We start from the raw sequence: 18,795 nt of genomic DNA, 5'->3' as shown, positions 1-18,795 counted from the left end.
TGCTTACAAAGAAATAAAACAGGCTTTATTTTTTCACGAGCGCACCGGATTACCCTTAGGTTGTTTCTATACCGCCTTGATTAATGTTACGGTTTTCAATTTATTACTTACTAAATCATACTGTTATTTAGTAAATATTATATATCAATCACAATCTCTTTGTATGTTTTGTTAGGAGCCAAATATAGACCTCAATAGAGGACTTTTCTTCTTCTGGGTTCCTGCCCCACACCCTTCCCTTACAGGGCTTTCATATCACTTTCTTCTAGTAAATTAACAGCCCTGTCTTCCTCCTGCTTGGTGCCATCTGGTACTTTTATGATAAGTAAAGTAACAAATCCCTTATCTGGCACAAGTACTGAAGGCTTATAATTGCTTCAGTAATAAGGAGAGTGTATCGGTCTTGAAATCTATTGCCAATTTCTTTCATGGTTTAGAGTCTTATTTCCCTGGGTACTTCTCCTTAACCTGGAAGGTGGAACAGTCATTCCTCTGTTTTCCTTCACATTGTTTCATGTAAAACCTGTCTCGTATTTCTATATTACTAAACTGTGCTCCTTTTCATAGGAGACAAAACCATTTAAGAAGACAATCACAAAACGAGGATTTAGAACAAAAAACAGGGTTCATTCATGGGTGGCTCAACACAGCTTTCTAGAAGGTCCAAGGATTGTTACGCCCCACCTCTTCACTTTCGATCCATAAAACAGAGGTAGTAGAACGACCGGCAATGCTTCCTGTTAACAAAACCACAAACCTAAGCTGTGCTATGGTTACACTGTGAGTTTGCGGAGAGAATAATCAAACTGTGTGCAATCTGTTAAAATATTTAGCCGAAACATTTGTAGACAAAGTTATTAATGGTCAAGAATATATGTGTTAAATGTATAAATTCTCTGCACCCCCCCCCCCATTAAATCGTAGTAGAAACCGTTTGCAATTAATTTCAATGTAACCTTTTTATTAATCACTGTCTTCATTCAACAATGGAAAGTTTGGGTTCAGTCACAGAGATGAATGAAAAACATTACTTAAGGCTTGAACGACTCTTTAAATTAAGTCCACTCTTTGGTGCTTACACTGTGAAGACAGTAAAACGGGTCCAGATAGATTAGAGAAAAAAAGGGAGAAAACATATAAAAGCAGAGCTTTTCTGTCTCTATCCATTCACCACTAAGTGTCGCTGTAGTCCTGTCTCTGAAACCGAGATCTCGGGTAAACTAAGGTTCAACTTGCGAGGAGGATGCAGGAAGGGTGGTGACATAAAAATCAACAATACGTCTGACAAGAGAAATGAGTAAACTCCAGATGTATCCACCTCTGTAAATATTAATAATTCTTCGCTATTTACCATTCAGACAATTATATAAAGACACATACGTAGCGCGATGTGCTTAGTGTCACTGTTTAAATATTAAAGGAGGAAAATAGTAAGTACCGTATATTAATGTAGCTGTATAGCCTATGTTATTTCTGGGAGCACATAAAGGAACTTCCTAAAATTCCAATAACATTCTTACCAGTAAAACTCTCTAAATGTGAGTTTTGCGCTCTTGGATCTGCTTCTCGCTGTGGAAGTCAAGGTAATTTTTCAGGATATCCTGTGCATTTAGTGGCCAAAAGGCCCCATTAACTCTTGATCTGCGTGATCAACTCCCATAAATAACCTTTGCAGGGGAAAGCTGGTTACCATGTTTTGATTGCCTTTGACTTTACTTGCCCACCCTGTTAGTAGGGGAGAGCTGGCACCTTTTTGATCTAGGGGACATGTAAAGCAAAGTGCCCCCCATACCCACCTTAACTAACATGCGCAAACACTACACACAAAACAGCAACACACCTCTTTACACAGTGCAGATGGAGTCAAGTTTAGCCATCTCCACTTCACTTCCAACTCAATACCGTTTGGAGCTAGATCTGCCTATGGGGCCGTCTAGCCCTGGTCCTTGCAAAGCCGCTCCACCAGAAAAGGGAGAGCTCCAGATAGCCTGGCCTGCGAAGTTCTGCCTCATGGGGAATCCAGCCTTGATACCAGTATCACAATTGCTCTGCCTACCTCAACTCATACTCTTTGTGACCTATTCACACTCTGCTCAAACTGGATTTAGCCCTTGGGCTTTACTTTGTATCTCGCGGACCTACAAACTCTCTATAAAGGGAAAAATCACTTAAGGTTCAAAACAAAGGACAGAAATGTATCTACGTTCATACGTTGCAAGCTTTAAATGTTCTCACATAGCATGTCTGCCTATTCTTTAACATGTAATGTGTATTTGGTTATGCTATGGCATATAATAAAAGCATTGTTAGAGATGATTATTGCACTTATTTTCAAAAATGAGAATCATTTGAACAAATCAATCATGTAATCTGTCGTGGTTTCGCATATAATCAAAGCAAAAGGCTATCCTCCGGTTAATCATGCTGTTCGATTTCGTGACACAGCATATGATCATAAAGCAGTTGCTCTTGGCTCCCCAGAAATTTTTCCTTGCATATCGGACATTCCAGTTCAAGGTCAGGCGGCCTCTCCTGCTGGAAAAGTAAGGGTAGGGTGTTTTTTACAATGATGCAGAACCCCCTTTAAGCTTTGTACAGTTATATAGTATATGTTGGCAATTTACCAATAAGTTAAATATTACGGTTACAATTTGTTGTGTGCCACAGAGCCCGTTTCATACTTACACCTCCGACAAGGGTCCACAAGCCTTCTTCTGCAAAACACAAGCAGCGTTTAAGAGGTTAAGTTTCTACCAAAAAACCCTCCTAGCAAGTACCATTTACATGCTAAGATTGACAGATTGAAAGGTGGCCATAAAAAGCTTCAGCTTCTGGCTCAAACATCAACAGGTACAAATGTTTTTTTAGAGTTTTAGTTCTTGGCATCATCTTCTATATTTCTGTGTTTCTATAACATAGACCGCCAAGAAGCAGGGGTCCCAATTCTTCAGACGCCCCCAGGATTTTAAATTGGGCAATAAACATACTTACTGCTAATTATTTATTTATGGTTAAATTATGGTTAAATTCCATCAAATCAATACAATGGCAAGCTTTGTCGGACACTCAGGATACATCTGTGATCTATATGTCTGATGGGGTGATGCAAGCAGATAATTGCACATAAATGTTCATCTTTGAGTCTCCCAAAATATATCCTTCGCTGTCCCCAGTGTATGATAACGTACATTCTAATATTAAAACGGGTATGTCCCCAGTGTATGATAACGTACATTCTAATGCTAAACCGGGTATGTCCCCAGTGTATGATAACGTACATTCTAATATTAAAACGGGTATGTCCCCAGTGTATGATAACGTACATTCTAATACTAAACCGGGTATGTCCCCAGTGTATGATAACGTCCATACCTGTTTTAATATTGGAATTATTAATATTGAAATTGCAGTGCAGATCTTTCATGGTTAAACAGCTAATCCAGGTTTAAAGCCCAAATAGACTTGGATTATTTGCTGGATTATTTGGCGAAAGCAGTATGTACCTTGATATGGGTTCCTGTAAGATAGGCAAGAAGAAAGCGTTCCCATGGACCTCTGATACAGTACTTGGTTCAGATGATCCATCTCTTCATGGGTTCTCTGCAAAAATAAAAACAGAAGGATCACCATGACATTGCATGGACGGATCACTTTAGATCACAGTGGATGTAGAGGTGTAAAAAGAAGTAAAGAGAAGAACTATAATTGGTCTCAATGTTAGACGTTTTTGTTCTCTCATTACCATGAAGCAAATAACAACGTTTATCAGCGTATAATCTTTTAAGTAATACCCCCAAACCCTGCTTTGTGTCTGCCCTGGTCGGGTGGATTTCAAAACCTCTCTACCAAATATCTAAACCAGACATACAGGGAGCGAGCTGATCGAGGTTATTGTAGCCTACGCCGACTAGCCACAAGGGAGCAGGTCCAGGGAGTCAGAAGTCCCCCCACCACACACAGCGGGGGTGCCAGAGGCATGCTTCACCTAAAGCTCTAGAAACCCCATACTTGGCTACTAGACATTTGGCACGATTTCACATAAAAACTATTTAAATGCTCTATTCTGTGTGTTAGGAAAAAGGAAAGATCGTCGTTACCTTGCGTTCCTCTTTCAGTTCATTAATCTCTACCTCTCGCAGATGAACTGTACTACGCAGGTCATTGAGTTCAATAGACATCATTTCAATTTCTTTCTGCAAAATATAGCAATATGAACATTTCAAAAAGAAATCAGCCCAAAACCTCTGTTTAAGCCCCCTAAGATATCGCAGCTTCCCACAAACGGTAGCCATGGGCAGGGAGACAAAATTACCTTCCGCTGATCAAGCTGCCTTTGCAGAGTCAACGTATTCTGCTCATTAGACTTCAACCGGTTTCTCATCTCCTGCTCCTTCTCCTCTGCGCTAGCATTCTGAAGTAGGAGTAGGGGGCATTTATAAGTTAAAAAGGCAATCTAAAGGAGATCGTAAGATTCCAGACAAATACAACTGGCTGACAGGTACTGTATGTGCATTCTTACCCGTTTCTCCAGTTCTTCCTTAAACCTTTCTTTCTCCTTGTCAATTTTGTTCAGGTGCTCCTTTTATATTAAAGTGCAAAGTTAATGGAGAACCGGTCTTTTACGCCTTACAAACATGTATAAAATAACTAGGCACAAGGGCCGCAGACACAGACATGCACCTGGCGCACTTCTCCCTTTGTAACAGATACTGATTGAGCCGCATTAGGTGTATATGTGTGCATGGACAGGCTGGCCTGGGAGGCGGGGGGGGGGGGGGACAGTTCCCCATGCGCCATATGCAAGCTGCCCTGAATATATATGTGTGCATGGACAGGCTGGCCTGGGAGACAGTTCCCCATGCGCCATATGCAAGCTGCCCTGAATACAAACCCAGGTTCTCTACAGAATAAGCGTGAATGTGTGTTACAATGAGTACGTTACTATTTATGCTTGTTTCTGTGTGTAAGAGGGTTTGGGGCGGAAGGACACTTGGGTTTACATGCCCCCAAGGCCCAAAGGTACCACCCCTCCTCTTGTAGACGAGTGGCTTTCAACATAGTCATCAAGGCACATCAATATCCAGGTTTTGGGAATCTCTCTACTGGAACAGAATAGCGTAATTACCAAAACCTGCCCACCTGCCCCTGTTAGTATGTATTGAAGACTGGGTTGGCAGCCATTGGTGTAGATGTGTAAATATATCCTCCATCCTCAATACTGTGTGCCAATTGGGATAGATCTGAACCAGATCTCTCCAATCTGCCCATGGCACAGTGTCCTAAAAATGTGCCATTGCTATCACTCACTTCACGGAATGTCCTTGAACTTAAGTTAAAAGAACTATGTTTCCCAGCATTTGCGCCATTACCTGATTCAGTTCATGCAATTTACTTATATCTGCTTCTCGTTCAGCGACAGTCAACACAAGAGTCTCCATTTCCTTTTCAAACGTTGCACTTAAAATCTATAAAAGAAAATATATATTCAGTATGCATCCCACAAGCTTTGCTAGGAACGAAGGAAATTCAAGGTTACAACGTAGTATGCAGGTCATATCATATTTAATTACCAGAAATTAAGATATAGGCTGATTTTTCCTTATATTTTAGATCTGCACTTTCAAACATGGGTTTTACTCGATCAGTGTTACCTTCTGCTGATCTAGAGCCTTTTGAAGAATTGACTGTTTCTCTTTATCAGAAGCCATTTTTTTGGTAGTCTCCAGCTCTTTAGCTCTCTGTAGGAAGAGGTCATGACAAATTTTACAAAAACTTTCAAACACTTAAAGAGAAAAAACAGTAAGTCAAAGACCAGGGGTAAATAACCAATGGCTTGGGCAAGCTTTCGCTGCGTTGGGATGGTTCAAAAAGTGAGTTTGGTGTGAAACCAACGGGGTCTCATGGGGTCCCGAGCATCAGGGGGATTGTAAGTCATCAACCTCTGCATAGGGTTATGTTTCTTCAATCCCACCCTATTCAGTGTAAATATCGCATATTATTGTGCTTTCTTACCTGATCTTTCAATGTATCCTGCAACGTCTCTACCTCCTTTTTGAACTTCTTCAAATCTTGGGATTGATCCTTTCATAGAACAAAGCAAGTGTTTTATAAATCATCCGGACTAAGTCATGGCTGCGCCCTTTAAAAAGTCATTTTACATAAAATACGAGCTTTTCTGTTCACTGCAGGTTTCTTCAGCAACTTAACATAGAATGGCTGAATGTTCTAGAGTTCTTCATAAACCCTATATATTTTGCAAAGCTTATTTTGTGGGATAAAATATATTGTTTGGCATTCAGCCTGAATATATTAGGTTATTATGTTTTGTATACTAATAATGCAATAATGGCAATTAGATGATATATTAAGCATAGTGGTGTACTGTACAAAGATTGGCTGGACAGACCACGCTACGCGATGTGTATTCTCTTATTGCTTTTTTTCAGCCTTATTTTATGGTGTTGCAAATGTGAAGGCACAATAAAATCGTATACATTAGTATTCCTTTTCAACGGCAGAATATAATATTGTGAAATATCATAAGAAATACGGTCACATCGTGGTTTCCTGCCACAGTTCATGGAATGACCCTACCCCAAAATAAAGCGGTAATGGCATCATTATATACAAAATATATCCAAAGGCTGGTTTTGAACCTATGTCTATATCTTGATAAACGTATAGATATTAGGTTTTGGTGCACATTTACATAATTTATTTCACATAGGCACTGGGTTATGGGTATCACACACATTACCTTCAACTCAGAGATTAAAATCTCTTTCAATGCAATATCGACATTTAGCGCTGCCATTTTCTTCTGTTGAGCCTCGTTTTCTAACTGTAAAGAGAAAGCAACACCCATGATCACCGAAGAAATCTCTAGAATCTCGGACAATGGTTATTTTCAGTAGAAAAGGTAGGGAAAAGGTGTCATTGTGAACTGACCAGCCTATTTGTCAGGGACCAGGGGACGGGACTTGACTGATCCAGCCTAGGATATGCTTATCACAGATACCTCATGTGGCCAGCACAGGTCAGCAGGATAGCCCATGTTTATAAGCATGTGTTCCTCTTTAAGGTTGTGAATCAGACAGACAGCATTTAACCTGCCCTGGTAGTCTGCTAAGCAAATATAGAAAGATATAGAACAGTTTTGGGCGGATTAAGTGTGAACCACCATGCAGCACTAGTTGGATTGATTTTCAGTTCTCACCTTCATGTTCTCGTTTTCCATTAGGGATGTATCAAAGGATAGTTCCACCTGCTTCAATTCAGCCTGTAGTCTCTGGATGTTCTTCTCCCACCTGCAGAAATCGGGCACCTTAAACGTGCATTGGGAAATACATTACAAAATCTGAATCATACGAGCGAAACATACTCTTCCTGGTCTAACTTATGCTGTGTCTTCATTTTTTCTAACTGCTTGGTCTCGTCATCCTTTTTGTTCCTCTCCAAATTCAGCTGGATTTGAATTTCCTGAAAGCAAAATAACTACAATTAATAAGTGGTGGGACCCTCTGTTATTACCAACAAAAAGAGCCATCCATTGCTGTCTCTCCAGAATCCTAGAGCATTTAAATCCCATCACCTTATACTCAAGCTCCAGTTTCTCACAGTTGTCCATACAAGTTTTCAGCTTTGCTTCAAGGTCTTCTATCTGGCTTGTCTGCGACAATTTCTCTTTCTCGAGGGAAGACACCGTATTGTTTAGAGAATCTTTCTCTATCTGCACCTGTGCCAACGACTCCTAGAAATCACAAAACACCTTAAGTAATTGCACCAAAACATACTAAAACGGGCATCCTTAAATCCTGCACGTAATCATGTTTTTCCTACTCTTATATGTTCCAATATAAAAAAAAATCCTTTTTAGGCAAATCAAGATGCAGTCACAGAGTAATCGTGTTTTCAACTGAAAAGAACAGTGAAAGAATGAATATTGAGAATGAGAAAGTAAAAAGAATACACACTGTCACTGCGCAGGCAATCAAAAAATAATAATGTATCAGAAACGTATATGTTCTACCTTGAGCTCAGAAATCTGCTTAGCACTTCTCTGCTGTTCTTCCTTATTTCCAGAGATTAAAGAAAAAGAACATTTGATCACAATATTAAAAAACTACACAATTATAGACATGTCAAGTATAACATAACAAGAAAACATTTTTTGCATATACCCACTACACCACAACCAGCATTTTCAGTAACCACCCCAAACCTACTAAAATAGACATTGCGTGAATCTCATGAATAAACATTTATATTTCTAGATTTATTTATTCCATTTTGAATCTACTTTTTCTTTTAATAAAGAAACCATAATGGAGCACCCAGAGCAATAGTGATATCTGGGTAATAGTGCTTGCAAAGTATTAAACCCAGCACACCCACCAGTGTTTTGCATTCCAACCTATATAAAGTGAGATCTATAGACAGAATGGGGGACATGTCCATAACCGGGTGTAGGACTCCACGTTAGGACTCTTGCCTGGTTCATCAAGAGTTCTTGCCCACTGGAGCACAGGTCCTTGCATATGCCATCCTGCACATGTGCAAGGACCCAGTGATGGAAGGGGAAGAACAAAGTGGCTCTTTCCATGTTCTGTCTTGACATCGGCTTGTCCTCCACCATCCTTGACAAGCCATGCTTGACATCAGGCACACATTAGCTCTCCAGCTCTCTAATCACAATAGTACAGTATGTAGCATTGTCTACCTGTAACTCCAAAATACGTTGAGTGCTCATCTTCTGTTCTTCCTTGGTTTCCACAGATAAAAGAAGAAAACATAAATCATCCTTGAAAAAAAACATGCTAAGTATGTCACTGAATACTAACTAAAAAAAATCTTACATATACTCCATGTTGTGGACAAGTTGGGATAAGACCAACATTCCCAAAAATATGTGTCTAGGGCTACCATAACAGTAGCCTGGCCCCAAGATGTAGAACAAACCCGTAATATGCCTGGGCATGTCATGCAGGTCCTTGCCTACAGTCTCACGCCTCAGGCCTCCCAGAGTATTGCCATTTACTGTCTTCCATAGTGCCCTTATAAATAGAACCCCAGGCCAGAATGTGATGGCATCATGTAAACAATGTATCAAGTAGATGGGTTGGATAGTTGGTGTGATGCAAGCATTGGGTCACTGTGTCCACAATATTTTTTTCCTGTTCGAATTTGGCAACCTTATGTGAAACCCAAGGGGCTTCAAGTGGTGCAGCATAAAATGATCTCATGATACCGTCACATAATATAGTGAGTTGGATATGACATCACACCTCAGCTCAAACCACGTTTACATGCTATCTCACCATGATAATGGACATATACATACCTCTGTCATCACCATTAGGATTTCACAATCCTCCTCCTTATTCTCATAAGTAAAGAGGAAGGGGGTGCTGGCTCCACGCACCTCTCCTTTTTCATCAACATAGCAGAACTGGTAGTAATTTTCACTTTCCTTTGGCAAATAGTAAGCTACAAAAAAATAGCATGCAATTTATTCCATGGCCTTCTATTTATGTGGCAATATAAATAATGGGTGTCCCATACTGCTGGGAGCTGTGAATTATAACTTATAACAGCATCAACCTCTCTATCCGTGTTTTCTTTCTAATCCACAATAGCACAAAAATCTTACTGTATCAATCCATGGGTTTCCTACCTCAAAATAATGCAAACAATAAGGGTGAAATGATAGCTGTAATTAGGGATCCTGACATATGGGGCAAGTCCAGAGGGTGCAGCCCGGACTGATTGCACATCCACTTCCAGAAGTGGATGGAAGCACAAGAAGGCAGCTCGAGTGCGCCCCTCACTTTGTGGCCACATTGAGGTTAGAGCCCTCCTTAAAATTATTACAAACACAGCCCTCTGATTGGAAACTATAATCACACCTAAAACACTGAAATTTTGCGCACCTTTAAAAAATATTCTTCTCTCCAAGCCTTCCTGATCACTGGCTGCAGATGTCCAGGTAAAGTATTCTCGGGTTGTTTTCCAACCAACCTTTAGATTTGAAATAAAAAAAAAAAACAGGTTAAACTATTATAGAATTTCCCAGCTTATAAATAAATAAATATATTATTCCAACATTTGACTACATTTTTAATTTAAGTATCTATATACCGTATCGGCTCGGATATAGGCCGCCCCCGTGTATAGGCCGCACCCTAAAAGTTTGGTGCTTTTTTAAAGAATTTTTTTTTTTAATAGACATGCTGCCACTCTGTCTCCCCCCCCCGAGATATGCTGCCACTCTGTCCCCCCCGAGATATGCTGCCACTGTCCCCCCCCGAGATATGCTGCCACTGTCCCCCCCGAGATATGCTGCCACTGTCCTCCCCCCAGAGATATGCTACCACTGTCCTCCTCCTCCTCCCCCCCGAGATATGCTGCCACTCTGTCCCCCCCGAGATATGCTGCCACTATCCTCCTCCTCCTCCCCCCCGAGATATGCTGCCACTCTGCCCCCCTCCCCCCGACTTACCAGAGCAGACTCCCGGGTGTCTTGCGGGGCCGGCGGGGGACATCTACGCAATACGCGTATACAACTTCCGGTGCCGGCACATCCGCTGAGTCCCGGCACCGGAAGTTGTATACGAGTATTGCGTAGGTGTCCCCCGCCGGCCCTGCAAGACACCCGGGAGTCTGCTCTGGTAAGTCTTGGGGGCAGAGGTAAAACGCATCGTGCGGACGTTCACTGCTGCCGGTGAATGTCTGCACGATGCGCTTAGACAACCTCCCGTGCCAGCACTCTCCCACTCACAGCCTGGACTCCCCCCTGACAGCAGAGGTACCAAAAAACCCTGGGACTGAAGGCGTTAATAATAATTAATAATAATAAATAATAACACAGAGCTACGGAATTTGATGGCGCTATATAAAACAATAAATAAATAATCATAACAATATTGCCTTACCTTGAAGATTCCAATCCAGTCTTTCTTCTTTGGCTGGAAGTTTTGAGAGTATATAAAGCTGCACAAAATATCAGTGTTAACCTTGTAGGATTTCTCCACTCGATTAAAGATGACATTTGAGAAGTTTTCCTCATCAGGGGGCACGATAGAGGTTGGAGGGTCCCCCATGACACTTGAAGATTAGACAGAAAACTGATATGATCAGATATTTAAAAAGATGCCAAGCTCTACTAGAGAAAGATATAGAGATAAAGAATAAGGCATAGGTAGAAAAAAAATGAAATTCTAACTAGATCTGCTTTAAGAATTATGAAGACCTTTTCCTTAAACTACTTCTAGTTAAGTGAAAGTGAAAGAGATCTGCTTGCTTTCTTCGTCCTGCGAAATCACGTATTAGAGAAAAGTTAATAGCTACTGGCGCCACCTGCAGGTCAGCAGGTGAATTGCTGAAGAAGAAAATCAATATATGGGTGTAACAGCCTTTAGAAAGAATTCTCTTTAAACAAACTCCCATCATTCCCATCTGCCCAATAAACTGGACATCCCAATGCTCTGCTCACAGGACATGGAGTGAAAAACTCACTGCTGCTCTAGGATCCGCTCCATCATGTCCAGGGTGATTGCTGAGCACTTTCACTGCAGTGTGAAGGCAAGTAAGCAGCTGAAGGAGGTGCAGGAGAAGGCATCCTGAAGTAGGCAGTAGTGGAGTAGGCCTGCCTTCTCCTGATTCTCCCTCAGCTGCTTGCTTGCTTTCATGCTGCCGTGAAAGTGCTCGGCAATCTTGAGGCACTTTTCAACTAGTTTCGAAAGCCTACACTGCCCGTCAGTTGTAATTACCACCAGGTGTAGAATATGTGCTGCACAACGTAAACCAACAGTCTCTCTGTGTGAGCATGTATGTGTAAGTGGTGTGTGCTGGCATGAGTGGTGTGAGGGGGAGTGTGTTAGAATGAATGTGTACGTGTGTTAGTGAGTATGAGTAAGTGTGTGTGTGTTAGCATGTGCCATTTGTGTAAGTGTGTTCAGCTATGTGTGTCAGATGTATGTTGGAGGGAAGGAAAGGGGCAAAAGAAGGCACAAACCAATTGTTTGGGGTAATAATGGCACAGCCAAGCTGTTTGAGGGCAATGATGGCACAGGCAGCCTGTTTGGGGGTTAGAATGGCACATATAAGCTGCTTGGGGCAAAGGCACTCACAAGCTGTTTGGGGCAAAGGTGGCACTTAGAAGTTGTTAAGGGCACTATGGGACATGTTGCTTTATGAGATTGGGGCAATTTTCACACTAGGGCCTTGTGGTTTATAGTTACACCCTTGGGTAGTGTCATTGGTTATTGCTATTATTATTGATGGTTCCAACAATTGATGGTTCTAACTATGCCCTTCCTTATTCTGAGGAATGTAAACCATGACTAAATTCAAAAGTAAAAAGGCTTAAAAATGAGCTAAAGGGATAATAAAGCTGGAGATTTCAAAGTTGAAAAATGGTTTTAATGTAGGAATCATGTGCATAACCGGCTAACACGTTATAATTATAATGCTATAAAGTACATAACCAGAGGCTTATATTACAATTAAAGCTGAAAGCAGAGAAAACAGCTAACGATTTACTGTAGGGAATGCAAAGCTTCAGTGTGCAGGAGGTGACTGCAATTGCATTTACCATTGGTTGTTTTTGGCAAGCAATGGCAAATAGGGCTGCACATATTCATTAATATCTTAAATGAATATAGCCATATTAGCCCAAGAGTCTTTAATTGAACTTGACACCTTCTAGCTACCTAGGCAAGGTACATTTCTGGCACTCATTGCTGCACTTAGCTGTAACTCTGGAAAGACGTGAAGGCAGCAACCACCAAACTAACAATGGCTACAAGTTTCACTCAGTTATTATAAAAAACAACATTCAATAAATATTTAATATTATTGTAACCATTTAAACAAGTAAGGAGCTCATACATCCCACATCCTGCACGATAACACTTTCCATATCTTGGGCATTTGAAATATGTCCTGGTAATATAAACATGCTTGCTTGATTCATGGTTCATAGCAAAACTTGTTATCCATAAAAAGGTTCCTCTTACCTGGTACCCTGACATAATTTCCAAAGCAGGTTTAGCTAGGTAAAGGGCTCCCTCTGTCGGCAGTGACGAGTTTCACACCAATGAGCTACAGCCCTCAAACAGCTTGGAAGAAAATAATTTGCCAAATTATTTGTGATATTACAACAAATAAATGTTAACATGTTATATTCCCTGGTTAAAAAAGCACGTTACATATTTATTTCCAGAGAAATTATATACAAAAAACAGGATGTTGTATACATTTAAAACTTATTGCAAAAATCTTAAATCCAAAATGTAGCAAAAATCTTACTTTCAGTCCATATAGCAACATATTTATTGATTGGCTTCGATATCTTCGAATACTTTATAGGCAAATCTGCTTCCAAATTCTTCAATTTCTAAGCATTCCTCTGGTATAGATTATTATTTTGTATGGTATTGTGTACTCTAGATAAAACATGAAATTAATTAATTATATTTGTGCAGACACTCAGCTTTGAAATTGATATAGATATATAAAACAAGAAATTAGAAACGGAGATACTGGAAAGATCAAGTAATGTTAACTTTGCCTTCTTCCGGTTTCTTGAGCTTTAATGCCTCACCCTTCAACTTCACTGGACACTAAGTAGGATCAAGCTCTTTGAAGAGCTAACATAACTTTGCCTGGGACCTGAAGCATCTAGAAAGTCCTTTTAACTCCGATTGGATTTATTTCAGGTAGGATCGAAATCAACTCTAGAGATATGAACAAGAATTTTTATTTTGCCGTTAAAAATACACATTTATAAATTGAAATTAAATATGTCAACAGCATTACTTTAGTTTGTCCTTTCGTTTTTTTATTACATTTTTTTCTAACAAATCTATCATAGCTTCAAAAAAATATATTACATATATTTGTTTGGATTTTTAAACTAACCTGTGTGCAATAATTGTCACACATTGTACTTCTATAATACTTTGTCAAATGTAATTGTACTAGAAAAAAATATTTTAAAATGCGTTTTCCTTGCAATTTTTTTTAATATATTAGCAGCCAGACTTGTTAAAAAAAATATTATACTTCCACTTTTTTTTCTAATTTTATCAATTTGTGTAATTAAGTGGAAATACTTTCTCACTGCTTGTTTGTTATCTACAAAAATAAATTGTGTCGGGGTTTCAATATTTAAGTTTTGTTTACTTAAGGTATCAATAAATTATTTGATTAATTGTGAATAAGGAAAAGGGAAGAAGTGGAATTTTACTATATAAATTAAGGGGTTTAAAAATATTCTTGCAGAATGTTTTAGGATTTTCAATCCCTAACCAGATGTGTTAAGAACACACACACAAAAAGGGTTTTTTAGAGTCTTACAAAAAGAAAATGGTGGAGCAATCACTTCAAAAGCAGGGCAATAACTCGTTTAAAGGGGTTATATAGTAATAAATATAGATTTGTAAATAACAAGGAAGTCTGACCCAGGTTCCCAAATAAAAGCTAGTTGTTTTCCAAACCCTCCTACTTCCCTCACACCAGGATCACAAAATCAAACAAAAGGCTTCTCCCACTGCCCTGAGCCTGCTGCAGAGCTAAATTCTTCTGGTCCTGGGGGTTAACAGTTAAAGGGCTCAACACTTATTGGCAAAGGCCATATTAATACGAATTCTATGAGCAGAACTACAAAAATTCGATGTGCAGATGTTACCCGGATTGTTAAATGATCATATTTATTTGATTTGATTTAAAAATTGATACGTTATAACGGGGAAGTATCTGAGATGACAAATCTGGAAAACGAATATGTGATATTAGACACTATATTTATGTGTGTATATCTATCTATCTATCTATCTATCTATCTATCTATCTACATAAATACATACATATATATATGTATATATATACGATGTCAAAAAATAGAGTATATACAATGTGTATTGTACACATATATATATATATATATCTATATCTATATATATATCATATTTTTGGTAAATAATATGTCTGAGTAACTTAGTTTACTTGGACCTGAGAAATATTTTAATATATATAAAAGATTCTTTATAGTCTGATTCTGTGGAAAATCACAGTCATTTTAATTATCCCACCGATTCCAGTTCGAAATCACTTACCGGCCACCCATGATCACAACTTGTTAACTCAGTTGGTACTGGGTATAGATCTGTGCAAGTCAAAGACACCTCTTCCTCAAGTCAGTTCTTATGTATTAAATAAAAGTCTGTAAAAGGATATGTTTCTGGAAATGAACAAGTTCTTCAATATCGTCCAGAAACTTTTTTTTACTTATAAATACAAAGTTATGCAGACAGCTCTAGCAGAAAAAAAAGTCAAGTTAGTTTAATGAGTTATCTAAATATCACAATAAAAGAGATGTATTCCAAAAAAAATACTTATACAGTTTCGAATCTTTTTATATCTTAATATATATATTAAGATACATTAAGATATTAAAATATGTATACATGTATACATATAACCATTATTATTATTATTATTATTTTTATTATTATTTAAAAAGGGGCATTTATGAGCGGACATACACAAAATTATATATTTGAATGATCGACGTCTGGGCCCTGAAAATCAAGATCTTTAATCAAACTGCAAATATAAGCACACATATGGGTATATGCTATATTAATATGAAATTATGAATAAACATGCATTACCCTGTCCAGTGGGCAGCATGGAGAGATCAATACAGCCTCGAACACGTTCTAGTCATAAATGAAATTAATGAACCTGCTTGTACAATCGGTTCAAGGACCAGCCATCCAAAAAAATAAAAATAATAAAATAAAAAAAACTTTGTAAGGAGGGAATTCCACATTGCGTGAGAGTAAATCAAATCGTATATTAAGCTTTATCTGCTTGTGATAATCGAATTATAATTTGAGTTGAGGTTGCTGGATCTGCAGAATATTTATAATCCTATAATTTATTGCGATATATATTTTGTTTTATCTTTTGTAATAAAAACCTGATCTCTAGATCTTTCCCCATTTCCTGAGCACTAAATGTGACTTAAGAAGTTTAGTCTACATGCAGAGAGTATGTCATTTGAAATAACATTAGTTAACTACTTCAGCACCAGAGGTGAGTGCAAGGTCACCCCCTCAGGCACTTAAAGGGTTACCAGAGATGCTAAATTACACTAGTAATGCAGATGGGATTTATATAGTTTGCTTTCTATGTTTGATGTCACTTCTGCCTTTGCCATGATCATTGTAGCCACTACAACTTCTGTCACAGTTCTCTAATGGAGCAAAATGCGCGCATGTCCTGACAACTTGCAGCCTTATGTTGACTCAAAATTGTATCTTCACCTATCTAAATGCAAATTTTACATTTCATGGGTTTTTGTTATTGATTTGCTTTTGTAAAGATGTCTGGTAAATACTTTTTAGCTGTATCTAGCTTCCAAAAATACTTCTAGATAATAGAATAAAAATGCCTGGTATATAAAACTTATATGAAACTTTTATATTCTGCTCCTCACCTTTGCTTTTACCTTTATGAAAGAACTCAGGTAGAAAACAATCTATCTTAAATGTGTTTCGTTAAAGCAGTGTAAAAATAATGTAGTAAACAATGTGACAATATGTAAAAAGTAACAAATAATCCATATCCGTACCCAAAGGGAACAGCGTACTTTATATATATATATATATATATATATATATATATATATATAAATGTATATATATATATATATAATTATACATATATATATATATATATTGTGAATATTAACTAATCTACGAAAATGTGTGTAATCCTGAATTCAGCGTGTTTTAAACTACATGGGGTAATAATTGTACGTATACAGAATTATGTGTATGCTATATATGGGATATGAATTATGGAATAAATATGGGATAATTTAGAACAAACGCCATATATTTTTTTGAAAAAGCTAAATTATTTAATTCTTAATTTTTCGGATAATTGCGTTAGTCTCTTATATGGGCTTTACCGCACAATAATATCAACATAGGATGTATATAACATATTTAAAATAATGTTTTATTTTGACTGCTGCATTTTAAGATAATTTAAGACAATTGATATATTTTATGGAAAGTTATGCTAAAGTAAGCTGAAAAGTAAAACAAAACAAGAATATATACACACACATACATATATATTCTGAACATAACAACACAGAACTACTGACTTATGTGTTATACCTGATAGGTTTGATATTAATTTAGATTTAAGACTGCCCAAGATTTTTTAAATGCAAGTCAATACGTAAATTGATGTTAATAAAATTTTAACACATGGATTATACCCTAATACATCATATAACATGGACAAGTATATATAACGTGTGGGACATGTTCAGAGAACTAGTTAAGTGTTTATCACACCTGTTAAAAAAGCATATTATTTTTTTTTTAAATGGAGAAAATTTTTTGTTTTAATGGAACATATAGTCTGTGGGAGTTTCGTTTTATAGGTAATGTAGGAAGAGTGTTATATATATCATATTCTCATTATTACAGGCCAGGATCTGGGGTGTTTAATATTTGTATAATGTTATGGGAAATGATGGTGTGAGGTTTTATAGTGATTCAAGTTAATATATATGTGAGATGCAGTTACCACAATATTATAAGATATGTTAACAACTTTTAGGACAATACATAGTAGACATAAAAAATATGTGATCTATACAATAATCTGAAAAAAACATATGGGTTATAGAATATATTTATAATTATGTGGGTTATGAGGGGTAGGACTTTGTAGTAATATTCCTTTAGAACTATGTTTAGTGTTATTCTTTAACTTAGAATAAAGAGCATATGATATATTACTTAGTGTCACGTATTTGAAGTAATACATACATAAATCATACACGTGTGCATGACCATGTATACACATATACATTGCATATTGTCGGCGCCTGACTGTTTTATAACAATGCAGAAGGTTATGTATATATATATATATATATATATATATATATATATATATATATATATATATATATATATATATCATATATATGCTGAGGTCATAACGTATAGCAATATAATGCAAAACAAGTGTTATGTAATGTATTTTAAATATTTAAATATTCAAGATATATTATTGCAAATGTGCAATGAAACATATTAGTGTATGTAATACAGTAATTATTGTACAATAATATATAAATATATATATATATATATGTGTGTGTGCAAAAACTATAAGTGTGTATATAAGTTGTATGTGTTTAGTTAACCTGTAATATTCCTTCTTTCACTTACCCCTCTTTCACACAGTATACTGATTTATTAAAATGAATACGGGTTAACCCACTGCTTACATTGTGCATTTTTTGCCACTGTTTGCATTACATTAACTGTTGAATATACTGACACTTAAAGCTCTGTGAGCAGTCTGAGGTCGGCCATGATGTGTCACAATCAGACGTATGCTGCAGGATAAGTGTCCCGGTCACTAGAAGGTACCACTACCTGCAGCCTGTGAGTCACTAAGTGTCGGTGAGAAGTGTTGCTGTCGGTCGGATCTCAGGCGTGTTCCAAGCCACATCCACATAAAACAATGGCTCCTTGATGTCCCTGCTGACAGCTCCGTGCGGCCCCTCCGATTGATTGATGTCCCTCTGACGCTTTATCAAGCACCCGGATAAAGTTTGACCAATCATTTGCCAGGAGCTCACACGGCAGCAGCCCAAGTGCACTTTGTTGGCTGGGAAGTTGGGGAGGATAGACATCTGCATCTGCCCTGCACCCCCATTCCCTTCAATGAACCTGCTGTGTATGATGTCCAAGA

At 37.8% G+C, this 18,795-nt stretch overlaps 1 protein-coding gene across 1 annotated transcript; it reads right to left on the bottom strand.

The window, feature by feature from the left end:
* Positions 1-2,415: 2,415 nt before the first annotated feature.
* Positions 2,416-11,099, bottom strand: LOC149273551 (calcium-binding and coiled-coil domain-containing protein 2-like). The gene is made up of 12 exons (XM_089506158.1): positions 10,932-11,099; positions 9,341-9,469; positions 7,592-7,750; positions 7,217-7,324; positions 6,758-6,841; positions 6,013-6,081; positions 5,652-5,738; positions 5,370-5,465; positions 4,520-4,579; positions 4,313-4,411; positions 4,098-4,193; positions 2,416-2,535 (listed from the first exon to the last, which is right to left on the bottom strand). The coding sequence occupies exons 1-12, from the start codon at positions 11,097-11,099 to the stop codon at positions 2,416-2,418; spliced, it is 1,275 nt and encodes a 424-aa protein (XP_089362284.1).
* Between the last annotated feature and the right edge of the window lie 7,696 nt (positions 11,100-18,795).

The sequence above is a fragment of the Sceloporus occidentalis genome, unplaced genomic scaffold, assembly GCF_023333645.1.
Source record: "Sceloporus occidentalis isolate IW3139 unplaced genomic scaffold, rSceOcc1.0.p SCAF_368, whole genome shotgun sequence".
Lineage (NCBI taxonomy): Eukaryota > Metazoa > Chordata > Lepidosauria > Squamata > Phrynosomatidae > Sceloporus > Sceloporus occidentalis.
This window is presented reverse-complemented; position numbering and strand designations above follow the sequence as displayed.